This window comes from Hemibagrus wyckioides, linkage group LG03 (assembly GCF_019097595.1).
Source record: "Hemibagrus wyckioides isolate EC202008001 linkage group LG03, SWU_Hwy_1.0, whole genome shotgun sequence".
Taxonomy (NCBI): Eukaryota; Metazoa; Chordata; class Actinopteri; order Siluriformes; family Bagridae; genus Hemibagrus; species Hemibagrus wyckioides.
The window spans coordinates 8129600-8145565 of NC_080712.1; the positions used below are offsets into that span (position 1 = coordinate 8129600).

Consider the following 15966-nt stretch of genomic DNA (forward strand, 5'->3'; position numbering starts at 1 on the left):
TTTCACCACTTGAAGCATTAAAGAATTGCCCTCCTTCGTGTCAGAAAATGCCCGCTATAAACAAATACTATAAATGTTTTTGCCACTTTAATAGGAACACTTGTAGTTCATTATCCAGTCAGGTTTTGTCTGGCTTTTTTACACAGATATCTACAATTTCTATGTGTAAAAACATTTACATAGAACAGTGAGCAAAAACCCCAAACCATCCATCCATCCATCCATCCATACATACATACATACATACATACATCCGTTTTCTATACCCGCTTTATTCCTAATTAGGGTCACAGGGATCTGCTGGAGCCTATCCCTGCACACATTCGGTGAATGTCAGAGGTACACCCTGGACAGGGCACAAGTCCACCCTCAAACCATCCAATGAGAGCAATTCTTCAGCTTTAACTGCCTTGTTGATTAAAGACATCCAAGGACAATGAGCAGATTGTTTCAAGCTGACAGGAAGGTAGTACATTATCTCAAATAAGTGCTTGTATACACTGGTGAACAGAAAGACAGAAAGGGATCTCTGAAAGCACAACACTTCAAACCTTAAGGAGAATGGGCTTGAATGGCTGTCCGACAGTAAACAAATAAGCTATTTATTTATTTGTTTGTTTGTTGGTTTGTTTTCCTGACTAACGTCTATATAAGAGCCTTATGATATTTCTGTATGTCACTCTAGTTAAGAGTATCTGCTTAATGCTGCAAAAGCAATAAAACAACAACAACAAAGCCTATTTTAAGGGAATACATTATATAAAAAAGACTAATCAAAGTGCCGATTTGATTTCTATTTTTTTTGCTGTTACATATTGCACTGCCACTAATGCCTTCAGGTCTTCAATATTAATGTCAGAGGAATAGTTATGCAGCGAAGCCTGCACTATTTTCTGCAAAATACAGTAAACACATTTCATGTGACGAGCTTAAAGACTGCAGTGCATCATGGGAGGAGCAAGTGCTGCAAAATCATTCATTCTCCTTCATCATCTCAGCTGGGAATCCTTAAAGGCAGAGGTCATCAGTCCTCTCCCTCTCTCTCTCTCTCTCTCTTTCTCTCTCTTGCACATTCTGTCAGTTATGGACACCCACCATAAACATTTCTTTTTCTATTCACCCTTTAGTGTTGAGAGTTGACCTTGTGTGTGTGTGTGTGTGTGTGTGTGTGAAAAACAGCAAGCAATAAACATACAATGACAAATGAAGAGAAATAAATAAATAATATATTTCTATTGACTCAGATTAATTCCATCCAGTAAGATATACATAATACAAGTAATCATAATGAAGGTCTGAACAATGTGTGTACATTATGAGAAATTTTAATTCAGCTTTATTTTTAAAAAAAAAAAAAAAACATTACACAAACCAAATACGACTTAATTGCAGCCTGTTTAGTCAGACCAGTCAAATAGGCCTAACTGCTATAAGAACTCAATAATGATAATAAACTTGATAATGGTTGATTGTGATTTCCTCTAATGTAAAGCAATAATTAAAAAAGGAAACTCCCAGCTACATATTTCTGTGTTCTCACAAATAAAGATGCTCAAATAACCTTCAAGAGTATATTTTGTCTTACCTTAATTATGTTATTATCATCCAGAGCAACAGAAGTGCTTTGTCTCTATCAATATCAAGTTTCTATAAATAAATACATCCTGATACAGCTTCATTAGGTCACGGAGTCCTGTCAGTCTGAAAAGTCCCTGATGTGGAGGTAGTTCATCTTCAGTAAGCTATTTATTCTGGTCAGGGTTGTAAAGGGTCCTATTCTGGGAGCATGCGATGGAATACACCCTGAATGTAATACACACTTGTTCACACCTAGGAACAATTTAGGGTAAACAATTTGCCTACCAGCATAGTTTTTTGGGAGATGGTTAAAAAACTGGAGAACCCAGAGGAAACCCACACAAACAGGGGTAGAAGATGTGAAGTTCAAGTCAAGCCAAGTCAAGAAGCTTTTATTGTCATTTCAACCCCATGTAGCTGACACAGTATGTGAACTGAAAGAACCATGGTGCTACATACATTGATCAGGCATAACATTATGAGCACTGAGAGGTGGAGTGAATAACACTGATTATCTCCTCATCAGTAGCTGGGATATATTAGGCAGCAAGTGAACATTTTTTCCTCAAAGTTGATGTTAGAAGCAGGAAAAATGGACAAGCGTAAGGATTTGAGCGAGTCTGACAAGGGCCAAATTGTGATGGCTAGACCACTGGATCAGAGCATCTCCAAAACTGCAGCTCTTGTGGGGTGTTCCCAGTCTGCAGTGGTCAGTATCTATCAAAAGTGGTCCAAGGAAGGAACAATGGTTAACTGGTGACAGGGTCATGGGCGGCCAAGACTCATTAATTCACGTGGGGAGTGAAGGCTGGCCCGTGTGATCCGATCCAACAGACGATCTACTGTTGCTCAAATTGCTAAAGAAGTTAATGCTGGTTCTGATAGAAAGTGGTCAGAATACACAGTGCAGGACGGGTCAGGGCTGTTTGGTCATCATGTTATACCTGATTGTTGTAAAACAACACAGAACTAAGACCTAAAAAGATTGCAATTTTCGAAAAGATAAATGATGCATACTGAAGATTTGCCTTTGATGACACTGACCCCAAACCTTCGAGAAAAAAAAGTATAGTTTCATAACTTTATTTGTAAGTGCCTTTTCAAGATCTGCAGTAAAATTTAAGATGCAATTCAAAATATAACAAAATGATCTAGTTTCAATTGTATTTGCTAATTCGACAGTCAACTATTTAAATTAGGGGCGTATGAAGCCGCAGAGGATCTGACCAATCAACGAGTCGCATTCGGCGCAATTAGCATATTCTCCGCTCCCGTGGGCGGGGCTTCACGCCGCTGCTGCCGTGCGGCTGAAATCCTTCCATTGATATTCAGCCCGGTGTCCTATATATGAGAAGAGCAGAAAAAAACCCCAACAGCGCAGTGTGCAAACCTGAGCATGATGTGAGACTGAGACAAAGACAAGAGCAGGTAGGATTTTTCTTTTCTTTTCTTTTCTCTTCTCTACATGCACGTGCTTCCGTCTAGATTCTCCAAATAATTAATTTACTGACAAGGTCATCCGTAGCCACTGCCTATCCACTGACCATTTCATACATTGCATTACAAGCACTGTCGCAATGAATGTGCTGTTTAAACAGGAGGAGCAGGACAAATCCTCCTAGTTTGTCTCTTTATCCCATGATGCACTCATGATCCTATGAAGTGACAGGTGATGCTGCGCGTTTTAATGCACCTCCACTCATTTGGTCTTAATTAACCAGTTCATTTTCAACTTCAGTGCTTGAGTGTGACCTGCATACAAGATCTGAGCACTGGATCCAAAATTAACCAGCCTCAATTTAGTCCTGCCTTTGCTGCTCCTTGGCTTGTTTCATTTTTTTATTATTATTTTTTCACGTTTCAGTTCATATTATAATGTCATGATTAACATGTATAAGATTTTAGGATTTTTGGTGCACTGAATTAGATAGATAGATAGATAGATAGATAGATACTTTATTCATCCCAATGGGAAATTGACAATGTATCGGATCTAGATTTTTCAGCTTTATTGAGAAAGATACTCGTCCCCTTTTCATCATGGGATATTTTACATTACAGTTTCAGTATTAGACCCAGACAGCACGATTTATCAACATCTCTTTCTTTCAGGCGGTCCGTAGAGCGTGTCTGTGTCCTGTAATGTCTCCCAGATTGTCCTCAAGAATCTGCATTATAAAAGTGGTGTCTCAATTTTCAGGGGATGAAATGCATTGCTCAAATCTTGCATTTCCTTACCTGGCCATTTTTGCTCCACTGTTTATCATGAGGTGAAATCGAGTTAGAGACAAGACAGGCATTTTATCCTTTATGTTCACTTTTGGTCAACATTCTCCCAAAAAAACATTACAGCAATTTCCATGCATACAATTTATTTCTGTATTTCTGCCAGAGGAGGGGGGGGTAAAATGCATCAGTCATTATAAGCTTGGTGCAGAGATGTTTATTATTTACATGAAGCCTGTATTCTGGCCAAGGCATCAGGCAACCTGCCAAAGTTTTGGATATTACTGAATAAGGAGCTCTCTAATGGGAAGGATTTAATAACTACATGGACAACACAGTGAAGTGTGTCTCCAGTGAGATGCAGTGTTTGGATGTGGTGTGATAGAGGGCAAAAACACTTAATTATGGCGTAATTGGCTTGTTTTACAGTCATCCGGACGTATTTGTGTGATAGATGCTAATTTTTTCATCTGTAAGGTCTCCAGAGCTTTGGCTTGTCCAAGATTGATTGCAAAATCACAGAGGAATATCCTCATGCTAACCAATTCCTCTCAATATTCAGTAGGTGATATCAAATATCCGGTATAGTGTCACTATCATGATAAACACTGACTATATAAAGAAGTGTCATGTCACACCACTGTAGCTTAACCCAAGCTGATGGGTTAATAGGTGGGTGTAGGTAATTAGAAACTGGGGTCAATTAATTAATTGGTTGTTCTTTTTTTTTTTGCATAATAACTACTTTCTGAAAGAGAGAAATAGCTGACTAATTAGACTACACTTGCTTTTTTATTAATGAAGTAATTCCTCTGAAAACACAGTAAATGAAACTCCTTTAGTTGTCAGTTATCTTATTGTCTTGTCGGGGGCCTTGGTGAGTGTTTATATCTAATGGAGTTGTTGTGTCTATCAGTGTTGTTGCTTCGAGCTCTGAAAAACTGTTGAGGATTTATTTCTTTGTCTTCACTCCTCAGATTGTCCACCATCTTGACCTATTGCAGTCTGTAGTTAGATTCATAATTGGTGTGTGTGTGTGCTATCTACAATGATTAATCATACAACTAAATCCAGTCATTGATTAAATGATTATCATAAATTTTAGACTGGAATTGGGGCTGTCCAATGGGGGGTGTCTGACATAGACAAATCGTAGTGTAATGACCCAGTAGGTGAGAAATATTAGACTCTTGACAGATGGAGCTGTTAGATTTGAAGTCAATTTCTTGCTCAGATGTTTGTCTTCTCATTTAATATTATATCATTCGGATATCCAGACAAGATGCTACAGCACTATAAATCTTCATGATTTCATGATTTTCTCTTTTTTAGTGTTTTTCATAAAAATGCTTACACTGTTAGAAAACAGGCCGTTTGGGGAAACCAGTAAAGTGATTTCCCTAGCAGAGAAGGTTCCAAGTAAAACCAGAGACTATTTAACTATCTAAAGAGCCACTGAAGACTCTTATTTTGCCTTTTTTTGCCAAATTTATTCTTGTAGTAATTTTTACAATGGATATAGTCACAAAGCAGCTTTAAAGAAGATGACTCAATGAGCGTGTCCAAATATAAAAAGCAAAAACATGAATTAATCAGGTAAAACTTTAATCTAGAAATCTTACTGTATATGGGTTTAATAAGTCTAAATCTTATATCTCTTAATTCCATTCTTCCAGGATAGCCACCTTGACTTTGGACTAACAGCGAAGGAAGCAATAAAACTGGATTCAGAATGGGAACTGTCCCTAACCCTAAAAGGACTGTTACTGTTCAAATGGTACCTCGACTATCTGGTATGGATACTTTGGGCAACAAGGACACAAACACAATCTGTCTCCAAAATTCAGGTTTAAACCTGACAAAGGATTGCGCTTCTACCCAAAAAACAAACCCAGATCAGGATAATATGCAACAAAAGTCTGCAAGTAAAGAGAAACAATTGGAAGGGACATCCAACTCTCCTTCTTTTCATAAGGAGGATCAGAGAAAGCCTGATGCCCAGGAACCTCATGAAAACACCAAGATGGAAACCAGCAATGTAAATTCAAAGTCGTTACCAACCGTTACTGCCAAAAGCAACGATGTTTGCTCAAGTAGTCCATCATGTGACGAAAAGCTTCCACAAGATGACAAGGGAAGAAATGGTAGTCATGCTAAACAAGGAATCAAGGAAGAGAAAATTGAGGAGAAACTACAGAGTAGAGCATCAGGATCCGAGGAACCCACAACGCAAAGTCAAAAGCCATGTCACACATGTGATCCTAAGCTCACAGACTTACCTCTCAGCAACAGGAACACAAACAATGACCAATTACATGAACTGAATGAAACAAGCTGCACCATTAGCTCAGATCTAGCTCTGAACACCAGCACAGATGAGAGGAATCAGCTACGTCCAGAATCAACTAGCAAACTGCAAGAAGGGACTTGCCATCAAGGCCTTACAGCAGAGGATTCCAAATCAGTTCCTAAACCAGCAGAAACCTCTCAGCCAGCAAACAGCAAAGAGAAACCTGAGGCAGATCTCAGTAAATTACAAGCCAACAAAAAACAGACCACACCTCTTAAAGAAAAAGAGTCCTGCCCAAAATCTGATGCAAATGATCTGAAACCCCACCAAACTGTCGCAATAGACAGCAGTTCTCAGCATTCCCTGGGGATTTCCTCAAATAACTCCCTTCATGCTGAAGTGACTGATGAAGCAGTTCAAACACAAGCTTCGGAGGATAATAAGGCGAAACACTGTAAACTGTACCGTGAGGCCTCCACCATGACATCAACAGCAGACTGTGGTACCTCACCCTGCAAACAGCACCAGGATGTAGAGGTACAGGCTGTGGCTTTAGTCTGCACTCGAGCGGTTGAAACAAGTCCCAGCCTTTTTCCATACCAACCCAAACGGGTGTCTGTTTGTCATCAAATGGAACAAATGGAGAGCCTTGCAATGGTATACCATAAGGACAACACAGAGGCACCGATTATACTGGAAATGTCCGGTAGTTCATGTGGCCCATCTATCACAACCTTGTCAGAGGGACTTCCTCAATCTGGAGGCATTTTGGTGCACACAGATGGCATTTTACAACAGGAGACCAGGCTTGGAGCCAAGCCCAAGGAGCCTGGGCCACCAATTTACAATGCCCCAAAAGGATATTCACCACTTCAACCAGTTTATCAGATCAATATCGAGACATGCAATCAAAATAAGCTTTCAACTGAAGCTAGTTGTCAAAGTCAGAGCTACAATGTCTCCCCTGCGCTTTCTGTTTCGAATTCTGTGAAACAGGACCCCAAGGGGAAGGGCTTTGGTGAGATTTCGACCACAGCAACTGATCAGGCCTGTCAAGCTCTGTCTGTAACAAGTACTCAGTCAGAACAACCTGCAAAGCCTCCTGCTGCTAAATCTCCTATTTCACAGTCAAAGTCGTCTCCACATGTGGTCAGTCCTTGCACAGCAGCTAATGAGAGCAACACAGAGGCTTCTGCCCCACCATCAAGCTCCACTTCAGAGAACAAAAAAAAGACAGAGCAGCTGGTGAACAAATCCATAGCCAAGTCTGCAAAGCGAGATTCCACGTTGGAGCCAGAAAGGGATAAGGAGGATGAGAAGGCAGCCAAGGCAAACAAGAAGAGTGTTCATGACGTGGTGTGGGATGAGCAGGGCATGACATGGGAGGTCTACGGCGCATCACTGGATCCAGAGTCGCTCGGTTTCGCTATCCAGAGTCACCTCCAGTGCAAAATCAAAGAGCACGAGAAGAAGATCATGGCTCAGACGGCACTCAGGAAATCCATGTCGGGTGCAGCGTCTGACTCACCCTCGGCCACAAAGAGCAAGCGAAGGCAAGCTAACGTCTTCAGGTCCATGTTCCAAAATGTCAGACGGCCCAATTGTTGCGTACGTCCACCCCCCTCGGCAGTGCTGGAGTGAGCGAGAACTGCTGAGTAATCGTGGTCCTATGATTGCCTGGTACAGAATCTTCCTCGAGGGTTTCTAGTGCAAAGCATGACAGGACTATTCCTGGTTCATGATGCAGAATGTGCAAAAAATAAAAATAAAAAAACATGGTGAGTGTGTAGGTGAGGGCAGTAATCAGTATTATTAAAGGAAGTATTTTAAAAAAAAATAAAAAATGTGCCAAGAGTAAAGTTTTAACAGTATTTAAAGTGACATGGCAATAATGATACCTTATAATGTAATGAAGCTAATGGAACATATTTAGTTATTTGCATGTATATTGGTTCAGATGGCTGTCTATTAATCTCCCATTGTGGGATCTGCAGTTATACATTGCACTGAATATCAGATGTAAGCTTACTACTGTTACTTTTTACAAAACCTTGTGTAGTTGAATTTAAACAAATCTTATTGTTTGGTAAATGATTGTTTTGCATTTTTGAGGGTGTGTTAGCCCGTTTTATTTATGAGATTCATATTTATGAGTTTGTTTAAATCTTAAAGCTTTGCAAAATCCAAATAGATTGATGATTAGTGACGATAAAGTGCAGAAACAGTAACAAAAAAACCCCAAAAAACAATCCAAAATCTGGTGTGCTTGTTGTCATATGTATAGTAAAAGTGCCAGTGTGCCATAGATACCATATTCAGCAGCAGTGTTACCCTGATTTTATATTAAAATCATCAAGAGAATACTCGGTTTACTCTGTTCTTTATTACACTGTGCATTTTCCTTAGGAGTGAATTTCTTGTAGTCGGATTGATAATATTAGATATTATCTGCGGGTGCATACCGTGATGAGAAGGTCATGTTGATGTGAGCGTGCATGTAAAACACTGGAAAGCATTTCTGGTCTGCTGCTGAGGCATGTATCGTAACTGTATTACTTGCTGATGCATCATATAACTTCTTTTATTTTGTTTCTTTGTCATAACCGTAACCATTTACCGATGGTGGCATTTCGGTCGCAGATGGAAGCCAGGTCATCATGAATCATATCACAAATCTATTTTTGGAGGTCTTGACCTCTACAGAGTGAGTGATATAGCATTTGGCAGAAGGGCTTTTCCTTCTCTCTCTCTCTCTCTCTCTCTCTCTCTCTCTCTCACACATTCTTTAATATTCTCTCCCTCCTTGCCACCACTCCTACAGCTTCATTCTCTTTCATTTCCACACATCTCGTCTCTTAATTAGCTCCCGTTTCAATATTTAATGTCCTCCCCATCGCTGCCATAGTATCATTGCAACCATTTAAAGGCTCTGATTAGATCTTCACCATAGGCCCTGTTTTAACTCTGAGAGATCTTGATGCTGAGCTCTTCGCAAAAAAAATTCCAGCTGGCTTTTGTGATCTTTATTTCCATGAGGCAAAAGGTTGGAGCCCCCTAGGATGATATAAGAGATTTTCTGTCAAGGTATTAACAGAAAGACATTTTAAAAAGATGACTGTTCTGTCCAATCAGGGTGATTAATAATGGCTGACGTGAGGATGTGTATGTATCAGAACCACAAGGCGAATTCCAGTCATAGGTTTTGATAAGATGATGCAAAATAATATACATTTTATGTCTTCCGTTTCGTCGAGGGATCTGGAGTGTTTGATGTTGGTTTGGATGACGTTTCTGCGCAAACCCCAGAAGGCTGTTAGATATGAGGTGTGAAAAGTGTACCCGATAACTTTAATTCAGTGTGACAGTTGTTGGCATGTCACAGTATCTGCTAATGATGCTTCATTTTCAAAGAGGATGACGTTAATTTGCTGCATACTATAGCAGCAGTGCAGGTATTATATGATCTGAAAATCTTTTTTTTAAATTGATTTTTCTTTTTTAAACAAAAATTTAAAAACATTAAATAAAATACTTTATTTTTTAATAACGTTTCAAAAAATGTGTAAAAAAATTACAAATACTTTTTAAAACAATTTAAGAAACTTTTTAAGAAAATTGACTCGTTAAGAAGACCATCATTAACTGTTGGTAATTAATTAAAATTCTGTAAAATGCTGTAAAGTTCTATAGAACGCAACATTTTCTTTGTAATTATATTACACACATGCATATTTTATACATTATTTAAGGAATAAAACACAATGCTGTTTTCTGAAAATAATCAATGACTGCATGATCTCAAAACAAAACTCATTGTACTGTTACCTCTGCAAAGTGATTATATTCTAATAACAGTGTTTTATTTTGCTTATACCATATAACCAACTACCTTATAACCAAATCTTAGAGTTCTTTCTTATTAAATAACAACACAACATAGGTACATTTCTATTTATAATTAATTTTGTAAACCAAATCACTTACATTACAGCTGTTTAAGACTGGAAAAAGACCACTTTTTTTTGTTTAATATAAAAATTTAACTGTCCAGTTTTGGGGAGTCTGTGCCTCATCCACCTCGAGCTTCGATGTGTTGTGAACTGTGAGATGCTTTTCTGCTCAGTACGGTTGTAAAGAGTGTTTATTTTAGTTACTATATCTTTACTGGCAGCTCAAACCAGGCTGGCCATTTTCCTCTGACCTCTCTCAAAATGTGTTTACATTTACATTTTTTTTGGCACCATTACTCATAGGAGTCCAGCAGTTTCCGAAATATATTTTAAGCAGCCCTAAAAAAAATCTGGCACCAAGAACCATACCACAGCTAAAGGGGGCAGTGGTGGTCAGTAGTTAAGGCATTGGACTATTAATCAGAAGGTTGTGAGTTCACATCACAGGTCCACCAAGCTGCCACTCCTGGGCCCCTGAGCAAGGGTCTTAACCTTCAATTGCACAGTTGTATAAATGAGATAAAAGTCACTCTGGACAAAGATGTCTGCCATAAATTAAGTCATTTTCCCCACATTTGGATTTGACATGAACATTAACTGGAGCTTTTGACCTGATTGGCATGATTTTATTCACTGAGCTTCTGCCACATGATTGGCTGATTAGTTAACTGCATGAACAGGCAGGTGTACAGGTGTTCCTATTAAAGTGGATAGATAGATAGATAGATAGATAGATAGATAGATAGATAGATAGATAGATAGATAGATAGATAGATAGATTCACGATTACCTTCCACTGTCAACAAGATATTTTTTAAGAAGAATTTTAGACAGAAATGTATACTGGGGAAGTTTTCCCAGTAAGAACTATTTTCTTTATTTCTTTATTTACACCACAGAGAGTAAACGATGCACACTGCAGTGTTAATGCAATGTGAAAATGCTGACCGTACGCATCACTCAACGTCCACTGAGCTTTTATAGATCGCGCCGAAACAATCAAGCCTTAGTGATGGTTTTCTTCGACAAAAAGAAAGGACTCAAATTCGCAAGCAGGAAAAAAAGAGCGTCTATAGACAGAACGGGGTCGTTATTCTTTCAGCATGATATATTTCACCTAATCTTCTTAGTTGAGCTTGTTTGTTTGGGAGGAGGAGTGTTACGTCACAGGATAGCAATCTTGGTAGTGGGAGCACTGCAGAGAGCTATATGCTGATGTAAGGACCGGCTCTGGAGCCCAGCTTGTTTTTGTCGAATCTGTGTTTTTCTAGTGACTGTGGTTTTAATTGCTTTCATTCTCACATTTTTGAAAGCACTTAGTCAGTGAACTCTGCATTTATTCTCCCGGTTTCTACTTCTTAAACGAACAGCGTTTCAGGGACACACCAAGGCTTAAAACTGAGCAGCTTTAACTTGAACATAACATACAGTAGCATCTCAATTTACAAAACCTTTCCTTTTGATCGTAGCCAACTAAATCCTTGGGCTAAATAGCCTAAAGTAAAGCAGACTGCTCTGAAATAAATCTTCCAAAGAGATTCATCTTTTAAGGCAATTCCTAATCAGTGTTGGTGTTTGGATTGCAGATGGTGTCCATCTGGATGCTGCGTGGCCATCTATTCACTCCATATTTCAGTTTTTTATCTGTAGCTTAGACATATCTTAGCTACAGATAAAATACTGGATGTATTGTTATGGATGTGGTATTAGTACCTGTACTGTAAGAATGCACTATATATGGTCAGTTGCCATGATATTCCAAATGACCTGGATTACTAAAAAACTTCCTACATTCCTTTCAATTCATTTTATTTGTATAGCACTTTAAACAATGGACATTGTCTCAAAGCAGTTTTGAAGTATAGAAACATCTAACATCCTGAGCTGGAACCTTGAGGCTCAGAAGGGAACCTCATCCTCATTTGGGTGACACTGGACAGTAAATAATGTAAATGTAAATAATGCCCTTTCTTCAGCAGCTAAAAAGCTCTTGAGTAATTAAATAATAGGTCTGAGTTTCTGAGCTCATTATAGACATCATTTCCTTGACGGTAATTTATCTTTAATATGTATCTTTCAGCTGGTGCTGTGTTTATAGTGTAACATCATTGGATGACAAGGAAGATAGAAAGCTACGCTATATGTATCTTCGAAAGTACTAAACTTACCAGAGTTGTATGTTTTGTATGTTGTAGGTTACCGACGTAGCAACAATGAATAATACAGCTTAGTTTTTCTTTTGCTCATTGGAAAAATTAAGACAGCTTAAAAAAGCAATTTTGTACTGTGTGTATACCTTCTGGGATAGGGAAAAAAATAGACCTGATTTTTCAAGGCCTGAAAAATGCAAAATGTTCAAATGATGTGGGTGTTAAATTGTCCAGAAATACAAAGCCAGCATTTTATTTTTACTTATCTAAAAATAAAAACCATAAGTTGTCTAGGAACATCATTACCCTCATTAAAAATGTAAGGATCTATGAATATGCACACATTGTGCAAACCAGGCATAACATTATGACCACCTGTCTAATATTGTGTTGGTCCCCCTTTTGCTGCCAAAACAGCCCTGACCCGTCATGCACTGTGTATTCTGACACCTTTCTATCAGAACCAGCATTAACTTCTTCAGCAATTTGAGCAACAGTAGCTCGTCTGTTGGATCGGATCACACGGGCCAGCCTTCACTCCCCACGTGAATCAATGAGCCTTGACCGCCCACGACCCTGTCGCCGGTTCACCACTGTTCCTTCCTTGGACCACTTTTGATAGATACTACATGATTTGCATCTTATTTTTTTCAGAGATTCATTAATACAACTGCATACATTCATCTTCATTAACCAGATTCTCCTAATTAGGTCTACACTGTTACTGAAAAAACAAATACAGATACAATGTCCTTGCTTTACACCCCTACTGCTACATGGTGTTTCTGTCTCTTTTCTACACAAGTAAGGAGTAACGAGTTACAGATGAGCTTCTAGAGCTTGTAGCCTTACTAAGGATAAGCTTGGATTAAAAATACTACTCCAAAGAAATTGAAGGCTCTGAGATCTCCGGGACATGAGGGTCAAATTTATGTGAAATTGTGATAAATTGCTGAAACTTTGGCATTTTCTTTGACAGCAATGTTCCCGTTTATATTAGCTGTACACTGATAGAACGTGTGTGTGTGTGTGTGTGTGTGTGTTTCACCAACACCTCTACCTTTACCACTCTTGTTATCCGTTAATACTAAGCCTTATGTCTAGAACAACGTTTTGTTTCTGGTCTCTGGTGAATATCCCTGCAGTATCCGCCCACACGCAGAATAACTGTACACACGCAGGGTAAAATCACTCTGCAGCACAAGGTCACCTTCCTCTGGCTTCATTAGAGACTGCTTTATTACCGCTGACAGATGCATTCATAAATCACCGGTCCCGCAGTGGTGAGAGCTTGCAACACAAACCTAAATCTTTCGTTCGCATCCTCTTTCTTCTTCTAAACTGCTCATTATCTACATGCAGCTAGATGCACTTCTGCTCCCATTCTGTCTGAATGATATCAGTTAACCTACAATTTTTCAATGAGGATCGCCTCCTTTCTGGGTTTAATGAACACCTGTGGTTAAAGGGAATGGCTAAAATAAAAATAAAGTCAAGGACGTTACATCGGATCAGACTGGACGGTGGAGTCGTGTTTACACTGTAAGCTTCAAATGTACTAAATGTACATGGTTATAGATTTCTCAGTGTTCAGAACCCGGTAAGATTTCACCTAGACGAGGGAAAGATAAAACTTCATTTTGATCAATTTCTTACATCATGATGAGATGTGTTGTGAGGTGGAGAGAACGTTAGTAAGAGATGGATCCATCTCATTTTGGCACCGTCTTCAGATTTGTCTTCATATCTCACTCAGTAAATCTCATCGTTGTTGTCGTCTGTAATGCTGCTAATAAATCCCAGTACACTCCTTATAAGTGTGGTGGTCTGGGAAAAACCCTTCAGATGTGCCTGAATTCTGGCAAACATCCACAGAAAAAAAATGGTCAAAAATAGGTATTCATCTTGCCTGTAGCATGATTTGCTAGCTATTTAACATCTAAGAAAGCATAAATGTATCGTATTTCACAAAAGATACATAATAATGGTGTTATTTAATGAGCCGGTTTGCTTACAGAGGTCTAAAATCTCCTTGGCAGCTAAACCTGGGTTTACACTGTATGGATTTTTTTTACCTCAAAGATAGAATCTGTGCATCAGAAAATATTGACAGTTGCATCAGTGAGTCTTGGCCGTCCATGACCCTGTCACCGGTTCACCACTGTTCCTTCCTTGGACCACTTTTGATAGATACTGACCACTGCAGACCGGGAACACCCCACAAGAGCTGCAGTTTTGGAGATGCTCTGATCCAGTCATCTAGCCATCACAATTTGGCCCTTCATCAAACTCGCTCAAATCCTTACACTTGTCCATTTTTCCTGCTTCTAACACATCAACTTTGAGGACAAAATGTTCACTTGCTGCCTAATATATCCCACCCACTAACAGGTGCCATGATGAGGAGATAATCAGTGTTATTCTCTTCACCTGTCACTGCTTATAATATTATGCCTGATCTGTGTATATGGATTAACCAAGATGGTGCTGTTTTGTTTTTTTGTTTTTATTTTTACTTTCTCTTACTTTAACCTCTTTTTCTTTTCACCATGGCTACCAATTTTTATTCACATTATTATATTTTCTCTATTTTTTTTCCATTTCTACATGTATAGGTTGTTTTTTTTTTGTAATACTAGTCTCATTCAATGTTTTTCTATTCAGAAAAAAATTTAATTTGACACAATAAACAAAACAGGCTAACAAGATGGAAAGAAAATTAATATTAGTAGAGTTGCCAGATCAGCCAGATTTCAGCAAAAAAAAAAAAATGATGAATCAGATGTTGGAGAAAACACACAGGATGTTGCTTAAAGACTGGAATTGGATTTGGAAAAGAATTACATTTTTGGAAATTTTGCTAGGATTTATTGTAAATTTGAAAGAGAAAGCGTGAAAGTGGTTCAGTAAAAGCAAGTTTTGCAGTTTTTAAAGATGACAATTTGAGATGGGTAAATGGGGAAAATTGTAGATACTAAAATCTTCAGTATCTATATGAAAAAAATGAAAAGAAAAGCGATATCCTGCCTCCTCTAGTTGTTACCTCAAGCATGGTTGAAGAAGAAGAAGAAGAAGAAGAAGAAGATGCAGATTTCCTTTGATAACAGGCTTTTCATCTCATAATCTGGTATGGAGACCACACATTTATACCTTTTATAAAATTCAGCTGAGATTTGAATATGGTAAGTAGTAAATCTTAAAAGTCTGCTGTAATGGCGGTGTTTGAAAACAGGCTTAAGTGGGATTTCCTCACACAGCGAACATCACTGCCGTTGCCTCTGGCTTGCTCATTAGAGATAAATTTACATTTTAAACTTTAGAATTTTTATTCTCAACTTTTTAAATTCCCATATAGCTGCTTGGCGACAAACCTATTGTTAAAAGTGCTATACAAATAAAACTGAATTGAACTGAATGAAGTGAGGCAGTCACATGTACAGCATGCTTAACTGTAAGTTCAGAGAATCCTGTCTGCCATTTTGCAATTAACCAGGAACTAAAAATATATGACAGACTGGTGTCTTGTGCTCACACTTGATTTCCTGCTGAGACGCTGCCAGGACTCTCACTCGCTTATTTCTCTTGATTAAATCCTGACAATATCTGCTTGCAGAGCTGTGTAGCAGTAGCCCCAAGCAAAGACAAGCTAATTGGGTACTGTTGAACTTAAACCTAAATATATAGACTCCCTGATTTATATCAATACAGCAGCTGTAATATTATTTTATATATAAGCGCTCTATGGATAGCAGGAGGACCAAAAAAAACCCCC

At 38.6% G+C, this 15966-nt stretch overlaps 1 protein-coding gene across 1 annotated transcript; it reads left to right on the forward strand.

Annotated features, from left to right (window-relative positions):
• The first annotated feature begins 2885 nt into the window (after positions 1-2885).
• gprin3b (GPRIN family member 3b) lies at positions 2886-7953 on the forward strand. The gene is made up of 2 exons (XM_058379821.1): positions 2886-3006; positions 5481-7953. The coding sequence occupies exon 2, from the start codon at positions 5537-5539 to the stop codon at positions 7733-7735; it is 2199 nt and encodes a 732-aa protein (XP_058235804.1). The 5' UTR covers positions 2886-3006; positions 5481-5536; the 3' UTR covers positions 7736-7953.
• Positions 7954-15966: the final 8013 nt, after the last annotated feature.